Here is a 17,840-nt window from a genome sequence, read left to right as displayed (position 1 = left end):
TAACAGTAACAAACAAACTTGCAAATCAGCATAGTGACATACTGCCTTCACTATTAATTTTCTTTGCATTCTCTATATTCATTTACATTTAAGTTCAGTGTGGTGAAACTTACTCTGATAACATCTGTAGATCCTTGTAGGCATGTGTTATTTCACAATTAATATGTGAAATGTGAACAGTCACTGATATTACAAATATATATATATTTTTAAAGCTAATAGCTAAGTAAAGACCCAACAACATACTCCACAGTCTTTTAAGCTTGTCTGATCCAATTAGCTCAGTTCAGAGAGAAAATTGAACTACTGAAGCTAGAATCAGAAGTTCAGAGCTGACACAGGCCCACTCTATATCAATTCTGTTGATGGCCACAAACTATGCACTACTCGTGATTATATTTTATCTCACAAACTACAAGGTAAGAAAAGCAGTATTAGTCCCTCTTTTCTTATATTAAATGAGTCTAAGTAACTTCCACCCCTAGCGACACAACTGCTAAGAGGCAGAGCTTGGGAAGAACTCAAGCCCGTTTTCTTCCCGTCTGTTTCTCTGCCTGTTCACTTCAGGACGAGGCATAAACATGACTCCGTGGGCCTAAGAGTCATTTTTACTCTCTCTTATGTAAACATCTCTTTTTAAGCATATATAAAATGTCCAAGATTAAATAGCGTTTACTAAGATAGATTAAAGCAAACAATTATACCCAAAACATTTTCATATCAATTATATTTGGTGATGGCGTTCCATATATACAATCCTCCCAAACATTAAACCACAGGTCAGTGTGATCCGAAGCACTCACTGGTTGCTTCAATTAGAAAAAAAAATTTTTTAAGAAAGTCATCCTTTGGGTACAAATGCTAGATGGGATGGTTTTCTTGGCTACAAAATATATAAGAAAACAAAATTATATGTAAGATTCTCTGGAGCTTCTCATTTTCAACACTGATGTTTGAGCCTGGTGCTTCCTTGTTGTGAGCAGTGCCCTCTGCACTGTAGGATGCTTAGCGGCATCCCCGGCTCCACCACGAGTTGCCAGTAGAGGGCAGATGCCCCCACCGTTGTGACAACCAAAACCGTGTATCCAGAAACTATCAAATGTCCTCTGGGGGTGCCGGGAGGAGGGGGGCGGGGAGCCAAATTCATCCCTCTTGGTGTGATACGCGTTTCACAGCCCAAACAACCCTTCACTACTCCATGAGACAGCCAGTCTATAAGGGCAGTAAGGGTTAATGTGGCGTGGGGACAGAAACCACTTATACCTTGAAATTTTACAAATGAGGAAAAGTTGAAGTCCTGGTAACATTTATCTAACGTTATAGGGTTCCAAAGTTAGCAAGAGTGGAAGAAATTAACAATGGGTGTGAAGCTTATGCTTCTGAAACATTACATAATGCTGTTTCACAGAAAGAAACACGGCTTTTCACGTTTGGGGCCAACAAAGGAATCTGTTATCAGCTTGTCTTTCCCACGAGTAGCTCAATATAGCCCTGACAGCATGAGGCAGAACATGAAACCTCTGGTAAGATGAGAGGAGGACATGGGAAGTAGAACAGTATTTCTGGGGAATAAGTGAAATAAATGTAAGCATACTGATGGCAACTTAAAGAGAACTCTGAGGAAGTTCACAAGCACGAAGAAACTATATGCCAGTGTCCATTTCAATAAATTCACATGTTAACAGAAGTTCTCCCATGCTCTGGGATTTGGGTTTAATTAGCTTTACTTTGTAATTCTGTTGTTGGCTTTGCATTTTGATGAATCCCTATCAGTATCTAACAAGAAGGAAGGCAGAGGTGTATCGTACTGTACTACCATCTTAACCCTGAAAAATCTCTCTTCACTTCTGTTTCACTGTCATCTTTTTATAGCATCATCTTAGGAATGTACATAGACCCATCCCCTTTGTTAAACTGTGCATATGTAGGTTTAAATCTATGGTATTTGCTTGATGCAAGAAAAGGCTAGTCAATTCTCAGTGGCCTTTTAATCGCTCTGCTTATATTTTGAATGACTAGCCTAGCTTTTAATGTTCTGCATCTCATACTTCTCATAACTTTACAGCTTAATGCAACAGCATTCTCTTTAATCTATTACCTATAGGGAGACAGTTTACTTAACTACATAGTGTGTTCTTTCTCCTTGACATGAAACTACAAGGGGTTGCATTTATTGATACCTATTTTTTATAATTTTCTAAATTTCCATAGTGAGCATTTATTAATTTTATGATCAGAAAGTAAACTTTAAAAGTGAAAGTTGAAAGAGGAAGTCAAAGTATCATATTTTAAAGAATAATGAGAGGAACCAGATAATAGAAAAATACAGCCTGGAAGCTAATGACACATTCTAGGATTACACCTGGCCATGTGTATTTTTAAGCCTCTAGGGTCTTATTAGGTCTTAGTCATTTCATTTAAAAGGACTGTGTTTGTCAAGGTTATGGAGGTTTCATGACATTTCACCCATATTTAATTAGTCAATCTCCCTGCAGAAAATAGTAGGTATCATTTCGGATTCATAGAGTGCTCAGGGCCCCTCAGACTTCTTAGAATTTCTGTCAAAAGTTTAAAATAGATTTTAGCATCAAGATCCAAACATTAACCACTGTTACTAACAATATTTATGTCTAAACTTTAAATATGTATTTTAAATATTTAGTCTAATTATTATCAACTTAGTCTTCAAATGACCCTCGGTCATGTTACAAGATCCACCATTCTAATTCTGGCTTCTACTACTTGGACTATTATTTTTCCTCATTTGTAAAATACCTGCTCTCTGACCTCACAGTATTATGCTTAAAAGGTATAAAACTAGATGTTACAAAGCCAAATCCATTAAAAACGCCCATATACAGGAAAAACAGCAAATTAGGCAATTTAAAAAGTTTGACACAAAAGAACTCACCACCATCCAGAATTCTATTTAGAAACCAACTTCAGAAAAAGGGGTGGGGGGGAAACAACCCAACTATTTCTGGAAACCATATAGACCTTCATAGTACAATTTTAAAGTATTTACAAAGTTAAGTTCACTTTAACATTGAAATAATTATTCATAAACAATTTTAATACAAATTTCTTAAACCATCTAACATAAATAGTTGAAGCCAAACATATTTTAAAAATTAATTTAGAAAAAATGAACAAAAATTAGAATTCAATTAGCTGATATTTATGTGTAATAGCTACCTAAAAATAAGTCTTTAAAATTTAAATGGTTATTCAATTATGTTACAAATATGAAAACCACAATAAACTTACTGTTTCATATACCTTACTCCACTAAATGTGCATTGGTCATCAAGAATTAATGCCAAATTATAAAATTGCTTTATAAATATTCATAAGATACTCACTTTGTCATTTTATTCCATACCACTGAAAGAGATAAATAGCCTAATTATAGTTATTCTCAAAACCACAAATCCTACATGGTAATTTCTTTTTAGAAATACAGGTTAAAATATGAAGAAATTACCAAAGAAGGATAGTGCTAATTTTCAAGTTATATCTTGAAATTTAAACACATCTATTATAAAGAAAGCCATTCACTATTATTATTCTAATGGACAGTCATTGTTTAAAGTATAATTCTGTACCAGTAACCACTTGATTTTATAAAGCAAAGTTAATCTTCTATTTTGTTCCAGTAATATGAAAACACATTATTATGCAAATCAATTCATTAAAACAAAAACAATTTTCTCTTTCAGTGTATGTTGACATTATGCATATTATAAAGCAGGAAGGGAAGTTTTGCTAAAATACGTTAAAATGCAAAACAAGAAAAGAGCTATATACTAATGGGCAACATTCTCCTGCCCCTTTAACCTGCTTTTGTCTATACTGCTTAGTAAGTAACATCTTAGTAATTAACATCTCAGATCAGTCCAAAACCATATCCACATCTCTGGCCAAGAGCACACTCAAGCAATTGATTGTGCAGCAAGAAGCTCCTATATTTCCAAGACTTTCGTGATTTTTTTCCTTCAATCCTAATACTTTATTCAGAGGGATTTTTTTTTTTTTTTTTTTTGCGGTACGCGGGCCTCTCACTGTTGTGGCCTCTCCCGTTGCGGAGCACAGGCTCCGGACGCGCAGGCTCAACGGCCATGGCTCACGGGCCCAGCTGCTCCACGGCACGTGGGATCTTCCCAGACCGGGGCACGAACCCGTGTCCCCTGCATCGGCAGGCGGACTCTCAACCACTGCGCCACCAGGGAAGCCCTAATACTTTATTCAAATATAAGAAAAAATATTTTTATAAAATATGAGGGTGAAGAGTTTGGGACAAAATTCATTTCTTTAAACAACTTGGTTATAGGTTTCAGTCTCATCATTTCTGCAACTTTTGATTAAGGTGCTGAAAAGCTAAAATACGTACGCTGAAAGCTAGATGCACGTATGAAGGAAAAGTTTGTTTTCTTTTAAAAATATAGAAAATTCTGTTTTCTTAATGTGTTCCTCTGGGCCATCACAGTACCTTTTCCTAAGGGCCATGCCAATCTCTACCTACAAAATAGTAATACAACAATGTGGAGGGGGCAGATAAAACATTTTCTAAATCAATAGAGAAAATTTCTTTCCAATCTAATCTAAACCTTAAAATAAGTGTTCCTGTCACATTAAGGTTACTAATTGGTTTATGCAGAATTAACAGTGACATGTTGATCCTATTATCCTTCAGACTAGTGACAAAAAATAAATGGAAAGAATTAAGATAATACAATTCAAGAAACCAAAATCTCCTAGTGTGAGTCTTTATAATCATTTAATAAAACATTCATTGAGGACCAGCTGTATGTAAGTGTAAAGATGAAAAACAGCTTAAAAGAAACTCCCTATGTTAAGAATTTGACTAATACATGAAATATTTAAAAATTATTATTATAAAGCAATGCAGAGATACATAAATGGGCTAACTACATATTTATAAATGTGTAAAGGGAAGAAGAATTTCTAACGTAATTAACGAATGCATTTCAGAGGGATGGCAAATTAGGTGGTATTTGAAGGATGGGCATGATTTGATAGAAATTCCGGGAATGGAAGCAGCAAAATAAAGCATATTTAGGGGACAAGGGACAGTACAAATACACTAACACTGAGTTTCTCTGCAAAGGAGTAGAGGTCTTAGGCTGAAAAGGAAAACTACAATGGGCAAGTAATGGAGAGCCACTTAGGATCTCCAATTTAACTGATAACTCTGGTCCACACATATTATCACTATAGTCAAAGTATGCTTTAGGAATATTCACCCAGTGGCCTAAAATACTCATTTGTGAAGTCTAGTGCCTAGCATATATTCAGTGAGCAATAGATGGCACCCACGTTGTCACTGTAATCAGTGCAAATTTTTTTGGCGCTTACTCCAGTAAATGACATGAGGGGATTAGAGTCTCATGATTTAGCAAAGTAATGGTTGAAATGGTAAGAAGATTACAGTGAGAATGAAGAGTGACAGAATACAACACTTTAAAATATGCCACTTTGGCCTAAGAATTATTTTAAGCTGAAGGCACTGAGAAGAAGCAGATACTAGAAAAGTTCTCTGCCTTCCCCAATCTGCCTAAAAGCAGGACATAAATTCACAACAGTGTCCCTCCTCCTTTCTCTACCAACGAGGACATAGGTAGAGACAATCTACAGGTAGAGACAATCCTTGGAGACAACTTTAGATCCTTATCAATGGAGAAGGCAACCATGAACTTAAATCTGCACACTACACCTCACTTTTGCTTATCTTACTTTTCCTGGTCACTTCCACAACTGGCTTTCCCTCAATACCTTTCTTTCTGTCTGTAACTGAAGATGGCACTTAAGCCTGAGCTCTAAGCCACCTCTGAGAGTTATTCATTTTTCCCTATCTCCCATGTATACACGAGGTATACATGTTAATCAATTTGTTTGTTTTTCTCTTGTTATTCCATCTTTTGTTACAGGGGCCTCAGCCAAAGACTCAGAACAGTAGAGGGAAAATTATATTTTCTTCCCCTACATAAGCTAAAACATTTCACAAGAATGTTGATGAATTTTTCATATACTTTAACAAATGTATTTAAGCAAATAATAAAAAGCAATGCTTAATATGTTTATTTGCCTAAGGAATGTTATAAGAATATTAAAAGGCAGTAATAAAAATTTTATCAATTTCCAAAATTTACACTTTTAAGTATCATTAACACAATAGTGATCAAATCTTTGTGTCAGGCCCTCTTTATGAAATAGGAACATATCAGGGACCAAAGTGGATAAAAAGCCATGCTGTCAAGTGCTTATACCCTACTGGGGTCCTGGCAAAAGACAAACAAAAGTAACACAAAATAAGTAAACTATATAATGCGTTATAAGTGCTATGGAGAAAAAATTTAAAAACGAAAGGAAGACAGTGAGTATGGGTATTGGGGAGGAGGATGAGAGAAAAGGACTACACTTTTAAATAGGACGGTCAGGAAGACTTGAAGATAAGGGGACAATTTATTGCTTGACAATTACTTCCAATTATTTTTTCTGTAAAATTAATTTTGAATATTAGACATTCAAATCACTTTTCTAAGTAGTGACAGATTTAAAAAATACAGAGTACACATAAAAAAAGACATGTCTGATTTACTACAGCAGCTGATTATCCAGAGTCTAACTTTGACTCCATATTCTTGACACCTATAGAAGAAATCTGAAAATGTTGACAAAAATATGAGACCAAAATGGTTATTATATAGTATCAGTGACTGTAACTAGCAACCAGCCCTTAAAATCTAGTTGAGCCATCAGGGTACATACAGTAAGTAAAGTGAATTATACCCCTATATTACAGTTCCACAAAGAAGTTCAAAGAAAGTCACAAACAATTTAGGAAGAAGAAATAACTTGTTAGCTTTTTTAATATTAAAGATATTTGAAGTACTGTAAGCAATGAAGAACAAACCTCATAAGCTTACATTATACATTTATATTTATAGAGAAATTATAACATGATTGGCCATGGGATAACTTTAGTCCATTCAGAGCCACAATTTTCAGAAATTAAGAATTTATTACCATTTTAGGTGTGATTCTGGTACTGTGGTTATGATTTTTTAAGAGAACCTCATCTTTTAGAGGTACCTACTGAAATATTTATGTTTGAAATGAAATGATATTGGGCAGTTCTTTCAAAAGAATCCAACAGCAGTAAAGAGAATTGGATGGGAGAATAGATGAAACAAGATTGGTTATGAACTGGTAATTAAGTTTGGTGATGAGTGCACCAGGGGTGTCATTATATTCTTCCCTCAAAATCTGTATAAAGAAAAAGCTAGAGAAAAAAGGCACATTTTAAAACAGTAATCTTCACCAACCTAATACTAAGACTCAAAGACAGTATTCTGCAAAGTTGATCTATGACAATATTTCCCACCCACCAAAAGGAAAGGGAAGGCAGCAAAACAGTAGCAGTTACTAATGTAAATTTTGCTACTGATTTAACTACACACCAATTTCACTTTCAATTTTCTGGCAAACAGTTCCTGGCATCCTAATACAATGACTTCAGGGTTCTTAATGATCTTCTGAACTAAATTAAATTTATCATTGCTTGGACACTGGCTACAAACTGTTCCTATTTCCTCTTTTGGCATTACATGTTCTTGCCATAGCAGTCTACAAAGTTGAAAAAATAATTTATGTGTATATATTTGATAAGTGGTACACTGAATTTTTTTTAATCCACGCTAAAGCAGTCCTCACCCTAAAATATATATATATATATATATGTGCATGTTGTGTGTATGTACATGGTGAAAGTAGTAAATGAGAAGAGAAAGAACATTTATTTAGATTTACAAATAGAATCCTTTCTTACTAAATGCTAAACATAATTTCGGATTCCTATGTAAACAGGATTAAAGTTCATAATACTGATGCACAGAACATGCACTTACCACTTGTCCATTGTGTGGGTTTTTATGAGCATATGGTGGTCCACGGATATGATTCCACATCTGGCCAGAAGTCATAGCAAAGACTATACACTGAAAAAACAGGGTACAATATTATAACATGTAAACTGAAAAATAAGAGAATACTGCATTCTTTAAAAAAAATAGTCATGAAACTATCTTTCAAATATCATGTAACAGCTCATCCATTAAAATCATTTTCATTTACTAACTATCGGACCTTCAGTAAGTTACTTTTCTTCTGCTTCTCAGATTTGATATCTATAAACTGGGGATACCAACTATGCTGATGACATACGTTAATGATTAAACTGGGTAACATATGTAAAGCATCTGGCGTGGTGACTGATAATCTGATATGTCCTAACTAGAGCTAGTCAAAAGTATAGGTAAAACATGATGTTTTAGATATAGCCAGGAATAATTCACAGAAGCCATATTCCTGCTAGATCTAGCAAAAAAGGCTGCATTTTGAAAAACTAATCTTAAAGATCCGAGACATTACAAAGATGGTGGGGGAGGAAGGAGTATGAACCAGAAGTCACAGTCAATCACTGTAACTTATATGTAAGCAGGTCTTGTTTAAATCATACATGCTTACATTTACAAACATGGACATCTTTAGACTGAAATATGTCTTCAGGTTAAAACACTTCCTACTGTCTCAGAACTTGCCCAGCTCACTCTTTATTTGAACTGCCCACCTCTGGTAGGTAGCTATATCAACAAAGATTCAAGGTCAGAATGAGCAATGTGTGACCGGGGATCTAAACATACAAGATTTGCACAATTTTTAAAGGAGAAAAGAGGATACAAAAGGGGAAAAGTAGGATGAGGCAAATTAATGGAGGATTTTTAAACCCAGAGAATAAATCTGAACTCTGTTTCATAACTTCTTGGGAGCCACAATATTTCAAAAGAAAATAAAAGTGATACAACAGGATTATAGAGATTAATCTGAATCCTTTCCACACTTTCTTGAGGATAACTCTGAAATAAACTGAAACTTCTTAAAAGTCAGATTTGACTTGCATATACTTTGCGTAGATTGAGATATTTCCTGAAAGTCAAGATTTTACAAAATATTTGCACTTTAAACTTAGAAGGTACATTAGAATTTAGGCCCGAAGTGAAACAGAGAATGATGCACCACCTAAAAAGTCATTTAAAAATGTGAAATTGTTACATGAGAAAAATAAATTGTATTATCTAATTTATAGGAGTATCATGTCAGTGATTTAGAGAATATATTAAAGTTGATTATTCTGTAGATAGATTATAATATAGTAGTGTGAAAGGCAGAGTATATTTTAAAATCCAGGAAAAGATATATCTAGTGAATAAACACATTTATAGTATAAGCAAGTGACATTTTTGTTTTTAGTAGATGCTCAGTAATACTAGAGTTCTATCATTTTGGGGATCTAACCCTCATAGTCACTAATCAGCACTGAAGCTGTACGTATTTCTGGTTTTACTTTTACCTGTCTGCCTATTCCTTCTCTGCCTTCTACTGCTTCACCTGATATTCCTATTTCCAACTACAGTGGGGAAAAAATGCATGATCACGTCTGTATTTTAGAAGGATGGTACTAGTCACAGTATGGAGAATAGACTGGAGAAAAGTATAACTTGAGGCAGAGAAGTCAGTTTGGAGGCTGATGTATAAAAACACTTGAGAGACTATAGTGGCCAATTCCATGGTAGTGACAGAATTGAGAGATTTGGACAAACAGGATAAATATTTAAGAGATGGAATCAACAGACTTTGGTGAATGACTGATGTGATAGAAAATAGTCAAAATTAACCTCTGGGTTTCTGATTTGAGCAACAGTATGTAGTTAGTGGTGACACCCAATGAGATAGAGAATGAGGCAGAAACATGTTAAGGGTGAAAGGGAAGAAGGTAACAAAGATTTGGAGTTCCCTCTGTTTTAATTATTATTTTTTTTAAAAGTAGGTCCGTGTTTGTTATGTATTTTAAAAATAGCAGTGTGTACATGTCAATCCCAAATTCCCAATCTACCCCCCCCACTCTTCCCCCCTGGTAACCATAAGTTTTTTTTGAAGTCTGCGAGTCTGTTTCTGTTTTGAAAATAAGTTCACTTGTGTTGTTTATTTTTAGATTCCGCACATAAGCGATATCATATGATATTTGTCTTTATCTGACTTACTTAGTATGATAATCTCCAGGTCCACCCATGTTGCCGCAAATGGCATTATTTCATTCTTTTTAATGGCTGAGTAATATTCCATTGTATATATGTACTACATCTTCTTTATCCATTCCTATGTTGATGGACATTTAAGTTGCTTCCACATCTTGGCTATTGTAAATAGTGATGCAATGAACATTGGGTGCATGTATCCTTTTGAACCATGTTTTTCTCTAGATATATGTCCAGGAGTGGGATTACTGGATCACATGGTAGCTCTATTTTTAGTTTTTTAAGGAACCTCCATACTGTTCTCCATAGTGGCTGTACCAATTTACATTCCCATCATCAGTACAAGAGGGTTCCCTTTTCTCCACATCCTCTCCAGCATTTATTGTTTGTAGACCTTTTGATGATGGACATTCTGACCAGTGTGAGGTGATACCTCACTGTAGTTTTGATTTGCATCTCTAATACTTAGTGATGTTGAGCAGTGTTTCATGTGCCTCTTGGCCATCTGTATGTCTTCTTTGGAGAAATGTCTATTTAGGTCTTCTGCCCATTTTTTGATTGGGTTCTTTGCTTTTTGGATATTGAGTCACATGAGCTGTTTGTAAATTTTGGAGACTAATCCCTTTTTGGTTGCATCGTTTGTGAATATTTTCTCCCATTTTGTGGGTTGTCTTTTCATTTTGTGGTTTCTTTGCTGTGAAAAAGCTTTTGAGTTTAATTAGGTCCCATTTGTTTATTTTTGTTTTTATTTCCATTACTCTAGGAGGTGGATCCGAAAAGATATTGCTGTAATTTATGTCGAAGAGTGTTCTGCCTATGTTCTCCTCTTATAGTATCCAGTCTTACATTTAGGTCTTTAATCCATTTTCAGATTTTTTTTGTGTATGGTGTTAAAGAATGTTCTAGTTTCATTTTTTTACATGTAGCTGTCTGGTTTTCCCAGCGCCATTTATTGAAGAGACTGTCTTTTCTCATTGTATAGTCTTGCCTTCTTGTTGTAGATTAACTGACCATAGGTAAATGGGTTTATTTCTGGGCTTTCTATCCTGTTCCACTGATCTATATTTCTGTTTTGTGCCAGTAGCATACTGTTTTGATAACTGTAGATTTGTAGTATAGTCTGAAGTCAGGAAGCCTGATTCCTCCAGCTCCGTTTTTCTTTCTCAAGATTGCTTTGGCAATCGGGGTCTTTTGTGTCTCCATACAAATTTTTTTTTTTTTTTTGCAGTACGCGGGCCTCTCACTGCTGTGGCCTCTCCCGCCGCGGAGCACAGGCTCCGGACGCGCAGGCTCAGCGGCCATGGCTCACGGGCCCAGCCGCTCCGCGGCACGCGGGATCCTCCCGGACCGGGGCACGAACCCGCGCCCCCTGCATTGGCAGGCAGACTCCCAACCACTGTACCACCAGGGAAGCCCTCCATACAAATTTTAAGGTTTTTTTTGATCTAGTTCTGTGAAAAATGTCTTTGGTAATTTGATACGGATTGCATCACATCTGTAAATTGCCTTGGGGAGTTCATTTTTAAATGGGTTAACTCTAATGTACTTGCAAAACATCCATTTCAAAACATCTTTGGAGAGTGAGACATCTAAGAGACATTTACATATATATCTAATGACAGAGGTGTAGGGAAGAAAAACTACAGATTGGGAATTGTCAGCACATAGTTGTTCACAAGTCATGGGAATGGATAAAATTGCTCAAGAAGAGTAAATAGGGTGAGAAAAATAGAAGGCCTAGAGGGCTAGAAAAGAACACTCATGAATACTTGTAAGTTCATAAACTCATAGACAGGAGCCTGCAAAGGAACCTGGGACACAGAAGTAGGAAGAAAATGAAGGTAGGAGATAGAGTGTAACAGAATCCAAGGATAGAATTTTGAAAAAGAAGAATGTGGTGGTCAGAAATGGTCAAATGCTGGGGAATGATCGAATACAAAACAACCTGAAAATACTTATTTTTTCTTGACTATTCATTTGAGACACTGAAATACTTAAAAACTATAACAGTTAAAAAGTTAAAAGACAGTAGTATCTATCCAATGACCTGCAACATTCTTAATATCCACCACTGGTATGTTTAAAGTACTTTGCCCAGCAGTATATCATAGTAGTTAAGGACGGAGGCTCTTAAATTAGAACACTTGAGTTTCAGATCTGTCTTGAGCACTTGGAGAAGTTCATCATTCTGGGCCTATAACATTAGGATTATATTAGCATCAACCTTTTTAAGCTATGGAGGTTTAGTAAGTTATTATTATCCCAATGCCCTCCACAACCTGATCCCACATTCCTAAATAGCACCGTGCCCCACACTCCTTAACTGGCTCTCTATGCTTCATTCAGGTCACTCTTCTTGCTCCACCCTCTGCATCCAGGAAGCAGTGCCTACGTTTACATCTTGTTAATGCCATACCTGCCCAGGACTCCTACCTAACCAACCTCTCTACACTTGGGGTCTATGTATGGTTCTCTCTGAAGCCATTCCAGTTTATTTTACTCATTTGACAATTATTAACTGAGCACACCAAGTTATTTACTGGATACTAGGAACATAGCAATGAAAAAGACAGTCCCTGCCCTTCAGTGAAAATCCTAAATAAGTGACATGTGCTCTGAGTCATAAAAAATAAGTAGGTATTTCTCATTCATTCATTCATTCAACATTTATATACTGAGAACCCACTATATATTCAAGAACTGTGTCAGAAGCCAAGAATAAAACAATGAACAAAAATATAAAGGGGGAAACTCCCCTCATGGAGCTTACATTGTATAGGGAGAAAACAGACAGTAAAAAATTAAATTATATGAGAGACAATGATAAATGAACTGAGGAAAAGTAAAGCAGTGAAGGTGGAAAGAAGTCATGAGAGAAGGGGTTGCAATACTCGTGAGTGGTTGGGAGGGGCTTCTCCAAGGCAGTGGCATTTTTAGCAGAGATCTGATGATGTTTAAAAGCTATGTAAATACTTGGGGAAAGAGGGAAGAGCCAGCGAACCAGGCTCTACTGAAGGACAGTGTCTGGCATATTTTAGGAAGAGTAAAGAAGCCAAGAGGACTGAAGGACAGTTGATGAGGAGAAATGGATAAGGTTGGTGAAGCAGTACAGGGCCAGATCCCAGAGCCTCCTGGGTTGGAATTTTGAAAATTAACCGTATGGTGGGTAAAGATGGAAGCTAGGATATAGTTAAAAGGCTACTGCAATAAGTGGATTAAGAAATAATTAGAGCTCAAACAAGGGTGGTAGGTATGGTGAGAAATCGTTGGAATCTGGACATATTTGGAAGGAAGAGTCAACAGGATTTTCTGAAAGATTAGATGTGGGGTATGGCAGGGAAGAAGCGGTGAAGGAAGACTATGAGGTTTTTGACTTGAATGTGAGAAGTCAAAGGCTATGGGAGAATTAGGTCTGGGGCCTGAGATGGGGAGTCTGTCCTGAACCTGTTCATTTGGAGACACCCAGTAGACTTCCAGGTAGAGGTGCAGCATGATCAAGTTGGATTTATCAGTCTGGAGTTTACAGGGAAGATCTGGCCCCAAGATAAAATTTAGGACTCAATAATAGTTAGACAGTATTTAACCTTTAAAGCTGGACACCAATTAAGTAAATATAAATAGAGATGACCAAGATTTGAACCCCGTTTACACCAAAATAAGTGCAGAAGATAAAAAATGAACGAGCAAAGATGATTAAGAAGTAGCAGTCAGAGAAGTAAGGAAAATCACAAGCGTGGCCTCCTGGAAGACAAGTGATTCTGGATGAAGAGATCAGTTCTGTAGATACAGAGAGAGCAGTAATATGAAGACCCAGAACTAAAAATTGACTTTATTTCCCTGGAAAATATTTGTGCCCTTGACTAGAGCATTTTCAATGGAACAGTGAGGCAAAAGCCTTATGAAAAAATAAGGAAACAATGTAGACAACTGTTTCAAGGAGTTTTGCTCTAAGAGGGATCAGGTAAATAGAACAATATCTGGAAGGGAAAATGGTGTCATGTCCCTTTAGGATGAGTAAGGAGATGTTTGCATTGCTAACAGAATGATTCAGTAATAAAGGAAAAAATTAGGATGACAAAGAAAGGGGCGAGAATTGTTGGAACACTGTCACTGAATAGATGAGATGCGATAAGATCTAGTACACAAGTGGGGGTGTTACACTTAGATAAGAGCAGGAAAGGTTCAAGTAATACAGCAGTACACAGACTCCAAGGGGCTCTGCATAGAATGCAGTGGCGGAAGGAGATCTGGGTACTTAAATGGGATAAAAGCAAATGTTCATTTCCACTATCTTCTAAATATATCATTTCCTTCAACTATGAATGTAGTTGACAGATCACAATAGTTTTAGCGGCACCTGTGATTTTCGTTAGTGAGGGAAATGCAAATATCTTCATACTATAACATTTTCATATTATAACAGTAACTATCTCAAAATATTGTTTATATTCAGACTACTTGAAAACTATGGTAGTTATTAGATTCACACTAGGTTTGGTGATTTAATGCATTAATAGGAAACATATATTCCACTATTATAAATTTTACTTACACATAAGAGAAAATGCTCAAATTTTAAAATGAGATGTTAAAATTAAATAGCAATAGCTATACTATCTGTGGTTTGTTACAGGAGTTTTAAAAAATTCATCTTAATACCTGATTTATTAAAAATTCCAAGAAATGGTTCAATAAAAGAAAAGCCGGCTTAAACATGGTGTTTAAACATGAGTCATTTCAAGTAGTGACAGACGTATTTACAGTATTTATTTATAATTACACACAGAGCTGTGGCACTTGTCACAACATAACAAAATACTAAACAAACATAAACTTCTAAAATGCAAAACGGCCCAGATTTATAGAAACTCTAAGTATGTATAATTGATATTTCCTTTTTTGATTTTAACAACTGAAATGTCCAGTACTTCACTGCTCTCATTAGTTTGGAAATTTAAATTTTTGTAATTAACTACAACTTTATTTTTGTATCTATTTACTAAAATATTCATGCAGAAAAGGACATGATTCATAAGGGTACATACAGTTCAATGAATTTTTACATGAGCATACCCTTGTAACCAACACTGAGATCAGGCAGTAGAATACTATTAGAAAAACAGGAGTCCACTGATGCCTCTCCCTAATCATTACCTGCATAACCCTCCACAGGGGTAAGGATATTTTTTTGAAAATGCTGCATCACAGAGTATGTGTATACCAGGCTTTAGTGGACTAACCAAACATTTCTCAGAACTTTCAACCAAATTTACACTCCAACTAGCAGTGTTTCAGAGTTCTGGTCCATGCACATCCATACCAACAACTGGCATTATCTCTGCATGTGTGTGTGTGTATGTTCATCTTGGCTATTCTGGTAGAGGTGTGGCAGGCCATACTATAGTTAGTTAGTTAGTTAGTTAGTTAATTAGTTAGTTATTGTCGGCTGCATTGGATCTTCGTTGCTGTGCATGGGCTTTCTCTAGTTGTGGCGAGCAGGGGCTCCTCGTTGTGGTGTGTGGCTTCTCACTGCAGTGGCCTCTTGTTGCAGAGCATGGGCTCTCTAGGCATGCGGGCTTCAGTAGTTGCAGCTCGCAGGCTCTAGAGCACAAGCTTAGTAGTTGTGGCGCACGGGCTTAGTCGCTCTGTGGCATGTGGGATCTTCCCGCACCAGGGCTTGAATCCGTGTCCCCTGCATAGGCAGGCGGATTCTTAACCACCAGGGAAGCCGTATACTATAGTTTTATTTCACAATATGCAGATGATTAACAAAGTTGAATATGTTTTCATATGTTTACTGAAATTTGAACGTTTTGGTAAAGTACCCAGCAAGTCTTTACTCCTGTTCAAAATTTGATTATCTGACTTTTGCTTATTGTTTTCTAAAAGTTCTTTATATATATAAAATAAGTAAGTATACACATAGCAAATAATATTTACCAAGCTTGTGACTTGCCTTCCTTTTCATTTTCTTAATGGTATCTTTTGGCAAACAGAAGTTCTTAATTCACTGCAGTTCAGTTTACCAGTTATTTCTTCCATTATGGTCTGTTTCAAGAAATCTTTGCCAATCCAGCAATCATAAAGATAAATACCTATGTTTTCTTCTAAAAGTGTTAATGTTTACATTTCACACTGAGATGCACAACACACTGAGATTCACAATTCACCTTTTATTTTATTTGAGCTGTAACTGACATACAACATTATATTAGTTTCAGGTGTACAACATAATGGTTTGATACCTGTATATATGGGGAAATGATGACCACAGTAAGTCTAGTTTAACATCTGTCATCATACATATTTATAGACTATCTTTCTTGTGATGAGAACATTTAAGATCTACTCTCTTAACAACTTTGAAATATGCAGTACAGTACAGACTATAGTTGCCATGTTGTACATTACATCCCCAATAGTCGTTTACTTTATAACTGAAGTTTGTACCTTTTGATACCCTGTGCCCATTTCACCTACTTGCATCACACACCCCCTCTTCTCTGTATCTCTGGTTTTGTTGGTTTGGGGGGGGGGGGTGCTTTTTTTGTTTTTGTCTTAGATTCCACATGTAAGTCTTTCTTCACTTGGTATTGGGTTGGCCAAAAAATTCGTTTGGTTTTAAGTACACATTCTTCAGTTTCACCAAGAACTTTATTGAACAACGTATTCACTAACTGAATGAACTTTCTGGCCAACCCAATATAATAATGCCTTCAAGGTCCACTTATGTTGTCACAAATGGAAAGATTTAATTTTTTAATGGTTGAATAATATTCATTGTATTTACCACAAAGTCTTTATCCATTCATTGATGGACACTTAGACTCCATATCTTGGCTATTGTAAATAATGCTGCAATGAACATGGAGGTACATATATATCCATTTTTTTGTTTTCTTCTGATAAATATCTAGAAGAATTGCTAGATCATATAGTAGTTCTACTTTAATTTTTTAAGGAACCTCCATATGCTATTCCACAGTGGCTATACCAATTTACATTCTCACCAGTAGTGCATGAGGGTTCCCTTTTCTCCACATCTTCTCCAACACTTGTTATTTCTTGACATTTTAATAATAACTATTCTTACAGGTGTGAAGTGACATTTCATGGTGGTTTTTATTTGCATTTCTCTGATGATCAGTAATACTGAGCATCTTTTCACATGTACCTGCACCATCTGTATCTCTTTAGAAAAATGTCTATTCAGATCCTCTGCCTATTTTTTAATTGACTTGTTTGTTGTTTTTACTACTGAGTGGTATGAGTTCTTTATATATCCTGGATATCAGCCCCTTATCAAATACATGATTGCAAATAGTTTCTTCCATTCAGGTTGCCTTTTCATTTTGTCAACCTTTGCTATGCAGAAGCTTTTTAGTTTGATGTAGTCCCACTTGCTTATTTTTGCTTGTTTTGCCTCGGTTTTTGATGTCAAATACAAAAACTTATCACCAAGAAAAACATCAAAGAGCTTACCACCTAGGTTTTCTCCTGGGAGTTTTATCGTTTCAGGTCTTACAGTCAACTCTTTTATCCATTTTGAGTTAATTTCTGTGTACGGGGTAAGGGTCAAGTTTTATTCCTTTGCATGTGGCTGTCCAGTTTTCCCAATACCATTTATTGAAGACACCGTCCTTCCCCAATGTATATTCTTGGCTACTTTGTCATAAACTAATTGACCACATATGTGTGTGTTTATTTCAGGGCTTTCTATTCTGT

General features: G+C 36.0%; 1 protein-coding gene across 1 annotated transcript in view; it reads right to left on the bottom strand.

Moving 5' to 3' along the window:
* The window catches only part of TUSC3 (tumor suppressor candidate 3), a 197,540-nt gene that overhangs the window by 68,962 nt on the left and 110,738 nt on the right, over window positions 1-17,840 (bottom strand). Inside the window, exon 6 of the mRNA XM_079726857.1 lies at window positions 7,929-8,018. Within this exon, the coding sequence (XP_079582983.1) occupies window positions 7,929-8,018 (90 nt within the window). The remainder of the gene's footprint in view (window positions 1-7,928; window positions 8,019-17,840) is intronic.

The sequence above is a fragment of the Hyperoodon ampullatus genome, assembly GCF_949752795.1.
Source record: "Hyperoodon ampullatus genome assembly, chromosome: 20".
In the NCBI taxonomy this organism is placed as follows: domain Eukaryota; kingdom Metazoa; phylum Chordata; class Mammalia; order Artiodactyla; family Ziphiidae; genus Hyperoodon; species Hyperoodon ampullatus.
The sequence above is the reverse complement of the archived record's forward strand: the minus strand, read 5'-3'. Positions and strand labels throughout refer to the sequence as shown.